This window comes from Wolffia australiana, chromosome 11, assembly GCF_029677425.1.
Source record: "Wolffia australiana isolate 7733 chromosome 11, ASM2967742v1".
NCBI classification, from domain to species: Eukaryota; Viridiplantae; Streptophyta; class Magnoliopsida; order Alismatales; family Araceae; genus Wolffia; species Wolffia australiana.
The window spans coordinates 12715877-12730991 of record NC_135845.1 but is presented as its reverse complement, the minus strand read 5'-3'; the positions used below and the strand labels follow the sequence as shown (position 1 = coordinate 12730991).

The 15115-nt window shown below is 42.6% G+C and overlaps 3 protein-coding genes and 1 long non-coding RNA gene across 5 annotated transcripts; 3 read left to right on the top strand and 1 right to left on the bottom strand.

Moving 5' to 3' along the window:
* Positions 1–1063: 1063 nt before the first annotated feature.
* Positions 1064–3841, top strand: LOC144709169 (pectinesterase-like). The gene is made up of 3 exons (XM_078582601.1): positions 1064–1978; positions 2085–2218; positions 2897–3841. The coding sequence occupies exons 1-3, from the start codon at positions 1095–1097 to the stop codon at positions 3580–3582; spliced, it is 1704 nt and encodes a 567-aa protein (XP_078438727.1). The 5' UTR covers positions 1064–1094; the 3' UTR covers positions 3583–3841.
* A 3571-nt stretch (positions 3842–7412) lies between these two features.
* Positions 7413–8075, top strand: LOC144709222 (large ribosomal subunit protein eL27-like). The gene has a single exon (XM_078582687.1). The coding sequence runs from the start codon at positions 7495–7497 to the stop codon at positions 7900–7902; it is 408 nt and encodes a 135-aa protein (XP_078438813.1). The 5' UTR covers positions 7413–7494; the 3' UTR covers positions 7903–8075.
* Positions 8076–8576: 501 nt separating this feature from the next.
* Positions 8577–14720, bottom strand: LOC144709220 (ARM repeat superfamily protein). Of its 2 annotated transcripts, XM_078582685.1 has the most exons (17): positions 14562–14719; positions 14418–14481; positions 14060–14165; positions 13913–13975; positions 13604–13707; positions 13026–13092; positions 12859–12930; positions 11249–11410; positions 10969–11042; positions 10791–10888; positions 10565–10672; positions 10204–10301; positions 9962–10099; positions 9580–9627; positions 9350–9464; positions 8903–9000; positions 8577–8822 (listed from the first exon to the last, which is right to left on the bottom strand). In XM_078582685.1, exons 1-17 carry the CDS (start codon positions 14632–14634, stop codon positions 8733–8735), a joined length of 1578 nt encoding a protein of 525 aa, XP_078438811.1. In that variant the 5' UTR covers positions 14635–14719; the 3' UTR covers positions 8577–8732. The 2 variants fall into 2 exon arrangements, with proteins under 2 accessions (XP_078438811.1, XP_078438812.1); XM_078582686.1 differs by lacking the exons at positions 9350–9464; positions 9580–9627 and having other exon boundaries at positions 14562–14720.
* LOC144709223 (uncharacterized) lies at positions 10375–10761 on the top strand. Its single transcript, XR_013582976.1, has 2 exons — positions 10375–10429; positions 10518–10761. It is a non-coding gene; the product is annotated as an uncharacterized LOC144709223 (long non-coding RNA).
* Positions 14721–15115: the final 395 nt, after the last annotated feature.

The following is a 15115-nucleotide window of genomic DNA, read 5'->3' as shown; positions in this document are numbered from 1 at the left end:
AATTGTTATATTTTCCATCTTTATATCAAAATGATCCGATAAGATTCAACGACCAATCCCTACCATAGAGTCAGGCCAATTAGATGTCAAAGCCATGCTAAATAAGCTCATGTTTCTCGAACTCAGTAATTAAATATACCAACCCTGGTGGCTGCTACCAGGGCTGGTGGCCTACTCGACACAATAATTAGAAGATAAATAATCATTAATAAAAAATGAGGAAAAGGTATAAAAAAGAACTCCCAAAAATTTTCAATTCAAGGTAGGGAAAGCAAAACCCCGGCTCACTAACGGTTCATCGTGAGAGGAGTTGTGGACATTTTCTTATGATTCTTCACGAAAGCTGATGGGCGTGGACGAGTGAGATCTGTGTAAATAAGGATACTTACACTCCCTCCACTAACGTGCAAACTACAAACACAAATCTTTAACATATACAAAGAAAGTCTTCCCGGATGATGTGTACCACGACCCAGTGTCTCTTCCCAATAATATAATAATAAAAAAGTGGCCTGGCTTTCCGTTAGTTGTCAACAGCGCACCAGCCCGGCAGCCCACTTTAAAGCAGTCACTCTTATCATTGATGAATTATCGTGCCGTAGGACTCAATTTTTCTCGGTCGAAACGTGGAATGTTCCCCTCGTGACAAAGGCTAGTGGAGTTTGGTCGTCACCCACTCTCTTTCCCAGTAAACAGTAAACACCCAATAGGCCAATATCTGTACTTTCAGTGGGCATATCGCGAGAAAATAACTCCTTCAGAGTCCAGACTCGTATGAAATTTACGAAAGAGTTTCTGTGCATGGGTATTTCTCTGCAATTCTATCCACCGGGCCCATCCACTTCCTCTCTCGCTTCCGTGTGTCGGGCTCCTACGCTATCCAGCGCTACGATCATGACATGCATGTCCTCTCTCGGCCCCATCTCTCTCTCCTGCGATCAAAGATGGGTTCTTTTCCGCTTAACGTGTACACTCCATACCGCTTCTCTCCAGCTCAGCGTTCTCGCCTCCGACGGTGACTTCCCACCAACTCAGTCGAGTGGAGTTAAGTTAAGAGTCGTCGCCAGGCTGAGCGATTGCATAGCGAACTCGGGATGGACTACGGTAAGCTCGTTCCGTCGGAGTCCTTCCGGGCGGCGGCCGGGGCGCCGCCGGCCGAGCCGCGGCGGCGCTGGCGGCTCGTGCTGGGCTCGATCGCGGCGGCTCTCCTGATCGCCGCCGGGGCCGCCGTCGGCGTGGTTTTCCTCGTCCGGCCGCGCGCCCACGACGGAGGCGCGTTTCCGAAGCCCAGCGTGGCTATCTCCCGAGCCTGCGCTTCCACTCTCTACCCCGCGCTCTGTGTCAGCTCCTTGGTCGAGTTCCCGGGCGCCATCGACGCGCCGCAGAGCGACCTCGCCCACATCGCCGTCAACGCTACTCTCCGCCAGACCGCCCGCGCGCTGGCCCGCGCGGCCGCCGCCGACGCGCCGGGCCGGACCGACCCGCTCGCGCAGGCCGCCTACGAAGACTGCCTCGAGCTGATGGGCGGCGCCGCGGCCCACCTCGACCGCGCCCTCGCGGCCATCGCCGCGGGCGGCGCGGCCGACGACGTCCGGACCTGGCTCAGCGCCGCGCTCACCAACCACGACACCTGCGCGGAGGGCCTCGCCGGGCTGAACCCGGGCCGGCTCAAGGAAAAAATGGAGGGGTTCCTTGAGCACCAGCCGGAGATGGCGAGCAATAGTCTCGCTATTTTCGCCGCCAGCGACGCCGCCAACGTGCTGAACCGCCGCCGGCGAAGGCTGCTCGCCGGCGGCGAGTTCCCGGCTTGGGTCGGCGGCGCGGACCGGGTTCTGCTCGAGTCCCCCGCGGCTGCCGCCCAGGCGGACATCGTCGTCGCCAAGGACGGCACCGGCCGGTTCGATAGCATCCAGGAAGCCGTCGATGCCGCGCCTGTCCACAGCCCCCGCCGCTTCATCATCTACGTTAAAGCCGGCAGGTCAGCGACCATCTCCCATTCTCAACCTTAGAATTAGATCATATCGATGGATGTTATATAAGATTACTGTTTTTTTTTTGTTGATAAAAATTGTTTGTTTGAAAAGATACGAGGAGACCGTGAAGGTGGCGAGGAAGAAGACGAACCTGATGTTTATCGGAGATGGGCAGGGCAAGACCGTTGTATCCGGCAATCTCAACGTTTTAGACCACCTCACCACATTCCGCACCGCGACTTTCGGTAAGTCTGACTCATAAAATTCCCCTTTCAAAACTAGAGAGTTCAAAACCTACAGCTTCTTCTCACTTCGAGAGTTCAAAACCTCAAAACTAGAGAGTTCAGATTCTTACCATCTAGGCAGGATGTCGATCCCATAAATTCTCTTCTTAACATTTTACCCGAGATGTTGAAATAAGTATGGTATTATATATCAGTCGGATTTCAACACGATGATAAGCGAGATCCGTTAAAAATCCCCTCAGAACTGGAGTTTAGATTCTTCGCATTTGGACAGGATGTCGATCCAATAACTTCTCTTCTTAACATTTACCCAAGATGTTGAAATAAGTATGGTATGAACTATTAGATATAAATTAGAACACGGTGATAAGTGAGACCCATTAAAATCCCCTCGAAACTAGAGAGTTCATATTCTTACCATTTAGACAATATGTTTATCCCACAGCTTCTCATCTTAACATTCTCCCAAGATGTTGAAATAAACATGGTATCAGCTACTCGATATAGCTTTGGACACGGTGATAAGTAACACCATTAAAATCCCCTAAAAACTAGAGAGATCAGATTCAAGCGCCAATCACCCTGCCAAAACCTATAACTTCTCTTTTTAGCATTTACCCAAACCTATCTGTTCGATAAGTGAGACCCAGAGATTAAAAATCTGAACTTGACTGGCAGCGGCGACGGGGGAGGGGTTCATGTCGCGGGACATGAGCTTTGAGAACACGGCCGGGCCGGCCAAGCACCAGGCCGTGGCGCTGCGGGTCGGCGCGGACCGATCCGTGGTCTACCGCTGCGCCATCAGCGGCTACCAAGACACGCTCTACGCGCACTCGCTGCGCCAGTTCTACCGCGACTGCACCATCTCCGGCACCGTCGACTTCATCTTCGGCAACGCCGCCGCGGTGCTCCAAAACTGCGTACTTCTCGCCAGAAAGCCAATGGGGAACCAGCGGAACACGATAACAGCGCAAGGCCGGAAAGACCCGAACCAGAACACCGGCTTCTCGATACATGATAGTCGGATCTTGCCAGCACCGGAGCTCGGGCAGGGCACGGCCACCTTCTTGGGCCGGCCATGGAAGACTTACTCGAGGGTCGTCTTCATGTTATCTTACATCGCCGGGCACGTCGACCCGGCGGGCTGGCTCGAGTGGAACGGCGATTTCGCCTTAGACACGCTGTACTACGGCGAGTATATGAACACCGGGCCGGGGGCTGGCGTGGGGAAGCGCGTTAAGTGGCCGGGAGTTAGAGTTATCACCATGGAAGAGGAAGCCGAGAAGTTTACGGTGGGGAGGTTCATTGGGGGCACCTCTTGGCTGCCCTCCACTGGCGTGGCCTTCGTCGCCGGTTTAACTTGAGATTTTGGCGGTGGCATTGGTCACGCCGCTTTGGCGATTCTCTTCTTGAAGCGGTATTCGCCGGCTCTCGTTTTCTTTGAGGGCCGCTTCGCGATGGTGTTGCGCCAAGCACGCCGGGCTTTTTATGAGGTGAGCTTTGATGGGCTCGGAAGGCTCAGGTGGGGGTCGTTCGTGGATGCCATTGTTGACAATAAAGCATAAGCTTGTAAAAAGCATAAAGCATTATCGTCGGTGTACCATGTCGGTAGACTTTTATGCCTCTCTCTGGCTCTCTCTCTCACTCTCTATCTCACTCTCTATCTCTCCCTCTCTCTCCCTCTCTTTATCTCTCCCTCTCTTTCTCTCTCCCACTCCCTCTTTCTCTCTTTACCCTCCCTCTCTCTCCCCCTCTCTCGCTCTCCCACCATTTCTCTCTCTCTCTATCCCCCCTCTCGCTCTCTCCCTCTCTCGCCCTCCCTCTCTCTCTCTCCCTTCATCTCTCTCTCTCTGCCTCTCTCTCTATCTGCCTTCCTCTTCCCCCCTCTCTCTCCCTCTCTCTCTCTCTCTCTCTCTCTCTCTCTCTCTCTCTCTCTCTCTCTCTCTCCCTATTTCTCCCTCCCTCTCTCCCTCTCCTTCCCTCCCATACCTCTCTCTTCCACTCTCTCTCTCTGCCGTTCTCTCCGTCTCTCCCTATTTATCTCTCTATCACTCACTCTCTATCTACCTCTATCTCTTCATCTCCATATATATATCTCTCTCCCTCTCCCTCTCCCTCCCAATCTCTCTCTCCTTCCCTCCCATACCTCTCTCTCCCTCTCTCTCCCTCTCCTTCCCTCCCATACCTCTCTCTCTCTCTCTCTCTCTCTCTGTCGTTCTCTCCGTCTCTCCTATTTCTCTCCCTATCTCTCACTCTCTATCTTTCTCTATCTCTTCATCTCCATATATATATATCTCTCCCTCTCCCTCTCTCTCTCTCCTTCCCTCCCATACCTCTCTCTCCCTATCTCTCCCTCTCCTTTCCTCCCATACCTCTCTCTCCCTCTCTCTCTCTGTCGTTCTCTCCGTCTCTCCTATTTCTCTCCCTATCTCTCACTCTCTATCTTTCTCTATCTCTATCTCTATCTCTCTATCTCCCCATCTCCATATATATATCTCTCCCTCTCCCTCTCCCTCCCTCTCTCCTTATATCTCTCTCTCTCTCACACTCTCTATCTCTATCTCTATATATGTCTCTCTCTCCCTCTCCCTCTCCCTCCCTCTCTCTCTCCCTCCTATTCATCTTCCTCCCTCTCTCTTTCTCTCTGAGCTGGTCCGTCAAGATGTCATCATTTATGATGATGAAGCTTATAAATATTTTTGCAACATCGGGGATAAAATATCCCGATATAGTGCTGTTGGATCTCATTCCACGAGTAATTCCTTGCTAATCTCAATTCTGTGGTGTCATCTATTAATTTGGTCTCTTTTGGGCTTATCACATATATACTAAACTTGTTGGACTTCTTTGAGACCTCTTAATTAGAAGTTCATTGAATTTTATAATTATAATGTTAATATTCATTGGAAACAATAAAATTTCAGAGGCATAAATTTGTTGTATTATATTTCTTCTTAAAAATACTAACCTATGATTTAGGTTTATGACATTATTTAATATTCATTCATGGACTCGTGCTCATGTAGAAATGTAGGTACATAAGTAGGCGTGTAAAAGTGGAAGGCTGTCAACTTCGCTTCAAGACAAAAGTAGATGCCCTGCCAATTGAGCGGTAGGTTGAAGTAAAAGGATATGTCAAGTTCATAGTCTTAGAATCTCAAAAGTATGAGTCTAGAAGGTTATCTTCCATCGGGCCTAAATTCGAGGTCGATGCAGATAAGATATGCAACTCAAAAGTTAAATGCAGAAATATTGACTGCAACTTCTCTCGCAAGTATATTAGCTGGACCCATATAAATATTTTCTCACATGGTCTTTGAAAGCACAGAGGTTGATGTGACAGTTTGTAGTACATTTCTAAGCTGGTATTAAATTTGTTTATACTGCTTTTCAAGCCATAAGTTGATTACGCTATATGATCTCAAAATCAGCATGCAAACATATAGGGGGGGTCACATAAAGTATAGGGTCTAGAATGACTCACAATTGAAGATTGAATTTATTTCCACCAAATGTGGCACACTGCTTTTTTAATGGTTGAAACATCAACTTGCCACTTATATCATCAATTTATTACAAAATCATAACCCCCCCCCCCCCCCAAGTAACTAAAAATTGAGCTTAGATGTGTCTTAATGTTATGTGCCTTGAGCCATAAATGTTAGATTTAGGACATGATTGAGAACCAAAAAAATTGCAAGGTCCTGAACATATCTTGGTCTATCGGCATGCACTTTGATATGTCTTATACTTTATAAGCATCATCCTTGATCCACAAATGACCTTCACTGTGTTCTAGTCACACTAGGAAGGAGGGCTACACTGAGAGAGTTAGATGGGGCGTCAAAAAAAATACTTGCATGAGCTGCATCTCATTTGGGATTTATATCATTTTACACTGAGTTGAATTTATAATAAAATCCCCTTTAATTTATCTAAGTGTTCCAGTCAAACTGAAAAGATTTTTTTCATGCAGTGGACGCTGCAAATCAATCTAGAACTGTTCTATTATCCATCAGATAATAGATTCCCCAGTGGGAAGTTAGTTCCACCCCTGACTTGCTCCTTGGAAGAGACTCTTCTAGCCGTTTCATATGCCTGGTTTCTAGACATAGCCACACCAATGAATCTCATCTTCTTCTTATCCAATTCATTTTTAATTTGTAGTTGATATTCTCACCATCAAGTCTCACTAGCGGAGGTAGTGGGCATCTAAATGAGTCCCCTCCCCCTATTTATTATTTAGGTGCTTTTCAAAAAAGATCCAAGTTTTTTTTTGAAATGCATATCTACGAAATCCAGATTTCATCTAATAATCAATGTATTACATAAAGCCATAGTCAATGTCTTGCATCAATCCAAAAATTATGCAATCCAAAATACTTTCAATAACATAAAATAATGCCCAAACATTGAATATACAGTCTCCTCTCCAGTTATCAAGAACGATAAACCACAACATATATGCGGGTTAGGATTTCATGTTTGCATGTCCCTAGTCCGATATCAGATGACGATATTGGGGCCATTGCTGTTCTGGATATTGAGAAATGGAACATCCAATTTCCCTATTTATCCGAATATCAGAATATTTGTTGACACAAGGCTGATATTTGATGTGTCCAAATTCCAGTGTTTGATATCTGAAATCTTCTCAATTTATTTGGATTTTAGTAGCATCTGGGGATGTACAGGAACTGAAAGGGCCTTCCGTGTTCTTCCATTAAATTATGATGGGACAGACGACGCAACAGACGCTGGGACGATCAAAAGCAAGGTAGAGTTTCATTCTTTTTTCGTCCCGTTCCGTTCGTCATCTGTCCCGAGCCTTATTAAATGGCAAATTGGGTATTAATTTACCAAGGCGCAAAAGCTAGGGCTTTCTGATTTCTGAACCGATGCCCATATAACAGCCAAACACCCCCAAATTCGTCTCAATTTCTTTGGATATTAGTAGCATTTGGGGATGTACAGGAACTGGAAGGGCCTTCTGTTCAATTACGGATGGGACGGACGACGCAACAGACGCTGGGACGATCGAACGCAAGATAGAGTTTCGTTCTTTTTCGTCCCGTTACGTTCGTCATCCGTCCCGAGCCTTATTAAAGGGCAAATTGGGTATTAATTTACCAAGGCGCAAGAGCTAGGGCTTTTGAGTTCTGAGCCGGTGCCCATATAAAAGCCAAACACCCCCAAATTTTGATGCTTTCCCGGCGAGCGGCTAAGGAAGAAGAAGACGAAGACGAAGAAGAAGAAGAAGAAGAAGAGTAGCGAAGATGGTCAAGTTTCTGAAGCCGAACAAGGCGGTCGTCGTTCTCCAGGGGCGATTCGCCGGCAGGAAAGCCGTAATCGTGAAGAACTTCGACGACGGGACGCGGGACCGGCCCTACGGCCACTGCCTGGTCGCTGGAATCCTCAAATACCCTAAGAAGGTCATTCGCAAGGATTCCGCGAAGAAAACGGCGAAGAAATCGCGCGTTAAGGCCTTCGTTAAGGTCGTCAACTACAACCACATCATGCCTACTCGGTACTCGCTCGACGTTGATCTCAAGGACGCGGTGACGGGGGACTCACTCGAGTCGCGGGATAAGAAGGTTACGGCTTGCAAGGAGGTCAAGGCCCGGTTCGAGGAGCGGTTCAAGACCGGGAAGAACAGGTGGTTCTTCTCCAAGCTGAGGTTTTGATCGCTTTTTTTGGCCTTTTTTCCGTTCTCCGGGGAATTTTGCTTTGAATTATTTCAAAATTTTAGAAGATTGGGAGTTTTTTTTTTCTTGTTGCAATCTTACGAAATGGTTGCCCCACGAGAGCTTCTGATGTAGACATTAATGACCGGATGAACTCAGCTAGAATTCGTTGATCTTATCTCCATCACTACAATGGCAATGATAGCGAAGCGATATTTAGTAGTAATGTGACCTTTGTTTGTTTTCTACTTCCTGTCAGGTGAAATTATGTGAATTTTGAGACATAATTGTCGAAGAATTCCTTAAAATTTTGATACCAGTGGGTTCAATTTTCTGTTTAAACGCAATTAGAAATGTCTGCCCCTCTATAGCGCAATATTTACACATGAATGATCATATAAACAGGTAGAATCCGTTAATATCATCTCTCTGTCCACAATGACCAGGTATTACATTTAAAGTTCTAAATAAACGATGTTGGTATCTACGTTGTTTACTTGGAACTTAGAGTCAATCTGTGTTTACATGCATGCGATGGATAATATGCGTCATGTATGTCTGGAGAGATAAATCACTCTTCTATATGTACATCTTTAGAGAGATAAATGGTTTAAAGTTGCAATGGGCAATCTCCGAAATGGTAAGCTTCTTTAGTGAACGCATGCCAATGCATATTATTTTGACGGTGTTAATTTCTTGAAAATTCATGTCTATGACACCACTGTCACAAAGCAATCACTCTAGATTGTACATCCATCCTGTCACCTGATTGCGCAAAGATAATAGTATGCAAGGTCGATGTTCTACCAGCTTTTTGATTATTCAGATGATCAGAATCTCTCAGCGGTGACCACAATCGGCTTGGCTTCGACATGCTGCCTCTTGGCAAGATAAGGCCCCCTTTTAACAGCATCCTGCAACTATATAAAGCGAATATACATAAAAGAGAGTTAGCAATGTTTAAAATTTTAACCCTTAAGATGGGATTGAGATCAATTACTTTCTCGGCTATGGCTGCAAAAGTGGGCTCGTTTAGCCTGTTGGAGCCGGATAAGGAATTGCTGATGGCGGTACAACATTGATACCTAGCCTCCATGCCTGAGAGAAAACCCCCCCCAAAGATCAGTTTCTATATTTGGGAAATAATATGTAAAACAGTATGTTATGGTGGATGTAGACATGGTCGTTCTGTTCTTTTTGTGTGACATGGTTGTTCTGTTTGGTTTTCCTAACAGAACAAAAACAAATTTGAACAGAACATTGCACAGACACGTGTGCGGTTCTTTTGTTCGCTTTGTGCGAATTTTGGTCTAGTTTTGTGCGAGTGTGCGGATTTTATTCGTTTTGAAAAAAAAGAACAGCACAAAAAACAAGGCCATGTGCAAATATTTTTGTTCGTTTATAACGAACAGAACAGAAAACCATGTCTATGTGGATGTAGTAATACCAGTTTTTGATGTCTCAGCGTATGGATCTGTTACTACGTTGATGATGTCCATCTTAGAACAAATGTCAAAGAGAGACCATGGACGCGCCACCATTGCAGTCATCAGTCGGTATGCCTACAATAATATATTAGTCATATAGGAGGTTTGTCATTGGGGATCCTGACTTGTTTGATTTTTATGATAACTGATAATGAATTTGAAGGGGAGACTGAATGGTTTTAGCGCTTACAGCCAAGCGCATTTCTGCTTCCTGTTTGAGTAGTGCTAGAAGCACACCCTGAGAACATAAAACCATAGTTTTAGTTAAAAAAATGTTTACATCTCCACAAATGATGTCACTCTATTTTCATTTCCTTGGGTGCCTTTCCCCACACAAGTCTCAAAGATTTTTGAACTCGGTGTATATAATATGGGATTAGTCCCCATATTCTTTTAAGGAATAGCATCAGACGAAATTAACGTTCTTTTTCCACGTAAATAATTTGAATGGAAAACGAAAATATAATCCTGAAGTATTCTTTCACAGGAGACCAATTATTATGATTATTTGTCACCTTGGCAGGATCAGAATGCATGATCAGAATAAGTTGTATGAAACACCGAGAACTTACGGAAGGCGTGTGCTTGGTGGTGTTTGCTGCCATTTCATAGATCAATCCTCTGAGAATTCCCTCGGCTTCGTTCTTCAGAAGCCTCTGGTCATTTGACCGATCTACTCCACATATAATAGCAAGTGCATGCAACGCAGCCTGATCACATTGGGATGCAAAGTAACTATAGTTTAATATTAAGGAAAAGAAACTAAAGATTGGATGTCAACCCACAAAAAATCATATCTACTTGTCAAACTCACCAACTGCTTTCCTCTTTCATGATTCTTAAATGCAGAAGCAATGACGTGCCTGGCTACCGGGGTCGGATCTCTAAGCAGCAGTTCTGCTCCACGGATGGCTGAGAGATAGTTCATTAAAATTAGACATGGAACTGAAGACGTAGTCGATTAAAATTATCAGTTAGCTCAAATATTTTATGAAGGTTTAACTGAGAGATTAAGGAATAGACTTTATTGGTTGCGGGAGGTACGTTTCGAGTACCTACGATAATCAATTGTTTGAAATGATAAAAAATGACAGAATCTAATGTGCATAATAACATTGGACTTACTAGGAATGGCAGGGTTTCAGGTGGTAAACGAGAAGAAATATGGGACTTACAAGATCCGATCTCACCCAATGCCTCCAGCGCACATTCACACTCGTCGGCGTGCAGACCCTCTTGTGATTCGAGTCTCCCATCAATAGCCCTAAGACAAGCTTCCACACCTGTAAAAATTTAAACCGTCTCATATGAAATACACGAAGGTATAGAAGGGGTATTTCTTCTTAATAAATTAAGAAATTTGGGTTGAAAACTGCTGGCTGGTCTTTCAGAATTTCTTACTTGGGTCTTCAATAAATGAGTAATCCTCAGATTGCGAAAGAAGCCTTCCTGTAATTAAAACTGCTCTTGATCTCAAAGCAGGCTCCACAGCAGAGTTGCTGAAAGAGTTACAGCGAAGATATCAGATTAGATTACAGAGTTTACAGACAAGGATGAACAAATAGTGATTCCACAGAACCTGATAATAGAGGCCAACAGCTTAAGTATGGTAGTCTTCAAGAGGAACCTGGAGCTGTAAGGAGATTCCGCCAACTGTGTGCATTGGGTCATTAACAGATGATTTAGTTTATGAAACTTAAATAAAAAAACTGTCAAAAATATAAATTAGTGATGGTATGATAGAGTAATTGAATGAGTAAAACTTCCCTAGATGCAGGTGGTTAGTACCAATGAGCTGAAACTCTAAGGTCACAAGAAATAAGAAAAGAAATTTTACACGTCGACTTGAAGGAAGTTACCTCATACAAGAGCTCCAGTGCACTCAACGTCGTAAGCATGTCATCTGTCTTACTAATTTCCTCCTCAAATAAGCTCAGCAGACGGAGGTTGTAAATCACAGTAGCAACAGAAATAGAAAGAGAAAAGAGCTTGGCTAAAAGAGCTAAAACACGAACTCGTGCCTGGAACAAAAAAACAAATAAGAACGATTATGAAAATGCACGTTGCAAACAAATAAAAATACTTATAAAATAAAAAAAATTAAAAATGAAATTTAATTATAAAATTAAAAACCAATGATAGATAATAAAAATTTTAAAATAAAAAAGTAAACGATAAATGAGCATGATGGGGGAAATAATTAAAAAAAAATTAATTAGAAAAGAGAAAGAGAATAGAAAGAGAAAAGAGCTTGGCTAAAAGAGCTAAAACACGAACTCGTGCCTGGATCAAAAAAACAAAAAAGAACAACCATGAAAATGCACGTTGCAAACAAATAAAAATATTAATTAAAATAAAAAATTTAAAAATGAAATTTAACTATAAAATTAAAAACCGATAATAGATAATAAAACTTTAAAATAAAAAACTAAAAGATAAATGAGCACAAATATAAATTGAATTTTTAAAAATTCCCAAACAGATTACTAAGTCTCCAAACGACTTTAAACATTTTTTACATATGGAGCTTTATTTCCGAAGGGAACGGATTGCCACTTCTAGGTTCATACACTTGCAAATACAAAATAAATAATAACTTTGCTAAGTGTTAAGATCCTAAAGATTCGGTAGATCTCAGCGATATATGAAAGATGTAAACACACGACGAATGCTTCTTCTGAACTAGATCAATAAATCCACCATGTCCTTCACTAGCAATCAGACTGAACTCCTCTCGTTCAGTCCACAATTTGAATCGATCCAGAGAGACAAGAAGAGAGTCGAAACCGCGATGGGAAAGGAATTCGAAGTAAAGAGATAGAGTCTGCTCCCTGGATCGGGAGAGAGTCGCCGTCCGGATCGGGCAGCACCAGCAGGAGGATCTCCTGTAGCTCAAGAACGCCAGAGAATAACCGCCCCCTTCTTGACTTCTCCTCCGCTATTTATATTCTCTCCTTGGCGCCCCTTCCCCGCGCGTTTTTATTCAGATCTCGCACGTGCCAATTCAACCCGCATGTGTGATGTGGGTAGAAGTAGTCCTCCTCTTCTTAGTCTGATACGTCCTTGGAAGAGCCTTATCACTAAGTTACAGACTGGAAAATTCGAATGGAGTTTTGTGCAAAGAAATGTATCATAGATTTGAGAGTTCTCTACACAATGATTATCTTACGACATCCCAGAAGTTAAATACTTAGTGCTATCATCGTGGGACCAGAGTCAATAATTAGGATACTTCATCAAGAGTACAATCATAAAAGGGAATACTAACTATTTACAATGATTTGATTCATAGCTTTCGGTTGACTATAAAAGCGACAAAATCCAACTCTTAATGGAAACTAAAAAAAAATTAAAAGGATCGGTTATGAGGGATGTCAACAGAATAAAATCATGTCAACAGAAGAGTTTTCCCTGAAATTTCACACGAAAAATAACTATTCAAGGGAATAAAAACCCCTCAAGATCGTACCAGAGATGAACATTTAGCAGTTAAGCTTTTTAGGTGCACCAGTTCATCACGATTCTGTGGGAAAATGATAGCCTGCAGAAAATATAATATTTTGAATATATTTTGAGTCGATAGAAATTGGAATTATTTTTTGAAAACAAAAATAATAATTTAGGCGGAACCCTTACAATTCCAACTTGTGAACGTGCGACATTCTTAATGGCATCCAATGCAGCGGCAGCAACTAATTCATTGCTAAATATCAAAATAAAACTTAGTTAATAAAATCGAGTATTGTGGCACGCTAAAGAATTCCCCATAAATTATAACTAAAAGGAGAGGGGTAGAACGTTATGGAAAACATACTCGTTCTATAAAATAAGTACATCATACAATACTAAATGCATGTCCAAAAATGGAAATTTGCATTAAATATTTACAAAGAGATAGAATCTTTGAATCAAATAATGAGACTGGGTAAAGTTTTTAAAAAAAGATACCCCAAAAATCGAATTGAAACGCTTGAAAAAATATTACTAAATAGCTTATCTCACAAGGCAAGAAAATGAGAAGCAATGGCCTACCTATCGAAAATTAGAAGAAAATAGAAGGAAAGACAAGAAATATGTTCAGATTAAAATTGAAGTATTTTTAAATCCACTCTCTTATTTTTCATCCCATGCCAGAGAGCACGCTAAAAGAATTTGGACGCTGATAAAAGGCATAATCAAATGTGACAACATATAATATGAAAAGGATTTCCTACCCCTCAAATAAGCAGTTCAAAAGAAGAGGATAAATATCATGCTCAGCGATAAGTTGTGCAGCAGTTTCAAGGTCTTCATCAGCATTTTCCAGATGCCTCGTCAGCTACGGTATAAACCAAAAGCATCAATGTGAGGCGAAAAAATTGCAATTAATGATGTTTTAAGAAAATATCATTAATATGATATGGAAAAATTATGAGTTCAAACGATATGGATATCTTTGTAATACAAACGATGATACAGTTCTACTTTTAAAACCTGGGATAGATTATTTAGCTGAGGGGAATGAATAATTTATTTCTACTTACAGCTCTGCATGCAAGGCAGTTGACCATCTCTGAATCAGCCAGTAGTCCAGCACGCACATAAGGCTACACCAAAATATTTTCATTAAAAATGGAAATGTCACCTGTCAGACCAAAATGCAGAGCAGAAACGAAGTACAAAATACATACCATGTAGTTTCGAACCAGAGAAGCACCTAACTTTGTCCTGAATATTTTCTCTAAACAAGACACCAAGGTCTCTTCTCTTTCAGGTTCATCAACCTTCGACAATGTACTTTTCAAAAGACAGGAAAAAAGATTTAGAAAAAAAAATTAAATGATAATCAATGATTGATGAAAAAGTGGGGTGTCAAACTAAATCCTTCCGAACTGACAATCCGTTAATAAACGGCATCTCCCTATCCAACCTGGCTGAACCCTAGATCTTCTTTCTCTCATAAAATTGGTGAAAATCCAAAACATTGCTCATATTTCCATATACACAGGGAAATTTAACCGAGATAAAGAAGAACAAGGAAGCACAAACCCAAACAGAACGTGAAGAGGATAACGATCGAGAAACTCCTTAACAGACTCATCACTATGCTGACCTGCCAAAATAACAAACTAGATCAGCACAAACATTTCCAAAGATCCGAACAAAACGGAGAAACGATTAAAACCCAAGTACCAGGATAGTGCGCGAGATCCGAAGCAGCTTCCAGCAGCCGTTCCACGTCCACCGGTGGAGATGAATCCTCCATTTGCTTCAAGCCCCTATTCCCCGTTCGCAAACAGCAAATACGACAATTCGGGAAGAGAACACGACTAAGAAACTGTCATGCAAGACTCTCTCGAAGTCCTTTATAAACAAACGCTCAGAAGAGAGAACAAAGAGGACCAGGTTGCCACGTGGCACAAGTGGATAAACATGAGAGCTGGGATTTAATTAGGGGCCTGATTGTCATCTACTAAACTTATTTAATATACTAAATATAAATGCAAAGTATCAATACTGCATCATTAGGTGTTTAACGTGGATAATGTCAATTTTATCTCATTTCTATTCTGCATTCCATAAGACTCAATTTTAAGGTGAATAATGTCAATTTGATCACATTTCTGTTGTGCATGTCATGGGACTGTCAATTTTGAGGTGGATAGTGTCAATTTGATCACATTTCTACTGTGCATGACATGAGACTGTCAATTTTAAGGTGGATAATGTCAAAATTAAGACATTTA

Excerpts from the sequence above, each read along its gene's own strand:
- LOC144709220 (XM_078582685.1), bottom strand. The coding sequence starts at position 14,634 with ATGGAGGATTCATCTCCACCGGTGGACGTGGAACGGCTGCTGGAAGCT. Across the intron at positions 10,889-10,968 it reads CTGTTGGCCTCTATTATCAG|CAACTCTGCTGTGGAGCCTG; the intron begins GTTCTGTGGAAT and ends TAACTCTTTCAG. Across the intron at positions 8,823-8,902 it reads TTGCAGCCATAGCCGAGAAA|TTGCAGGATGCTGTTAAAAG; the intron begins GTAATTGATCTC and ends CGCTTTATATAG.
- LOC144709222 (XM_078582687.1), top strand. The coding sequence starts at position 7,495 with ATGGTCAAGTTTCTGAAGCCGAACAAGGCGGTCGTCGTTCTCCAGGGG.
- LOC144709169 (XM_078582601.1), top strand. The coding sequence starts at position 1,095 with ATGGACTACGGTAAGCTCGTTCCGTCGGAGTCCTTCCGGGCGGCGGCC. Across the intron at positions 1,979-2,084 it reads ATCTACGTTAAAGCCGGCAG|ATACGAGGAGACCGTGAAGG; the intron begins GTCAGCGACCAT and ends TTGTTTGAAAAG. Across the intron at positions 2,219-2,896 it reads ATTCCGCACCGCGACTTTCG|CGGCGACGGGGGAGGGGTTC; the intron begins GTAAGTCTGACT and ends CTTGACTGGCAG.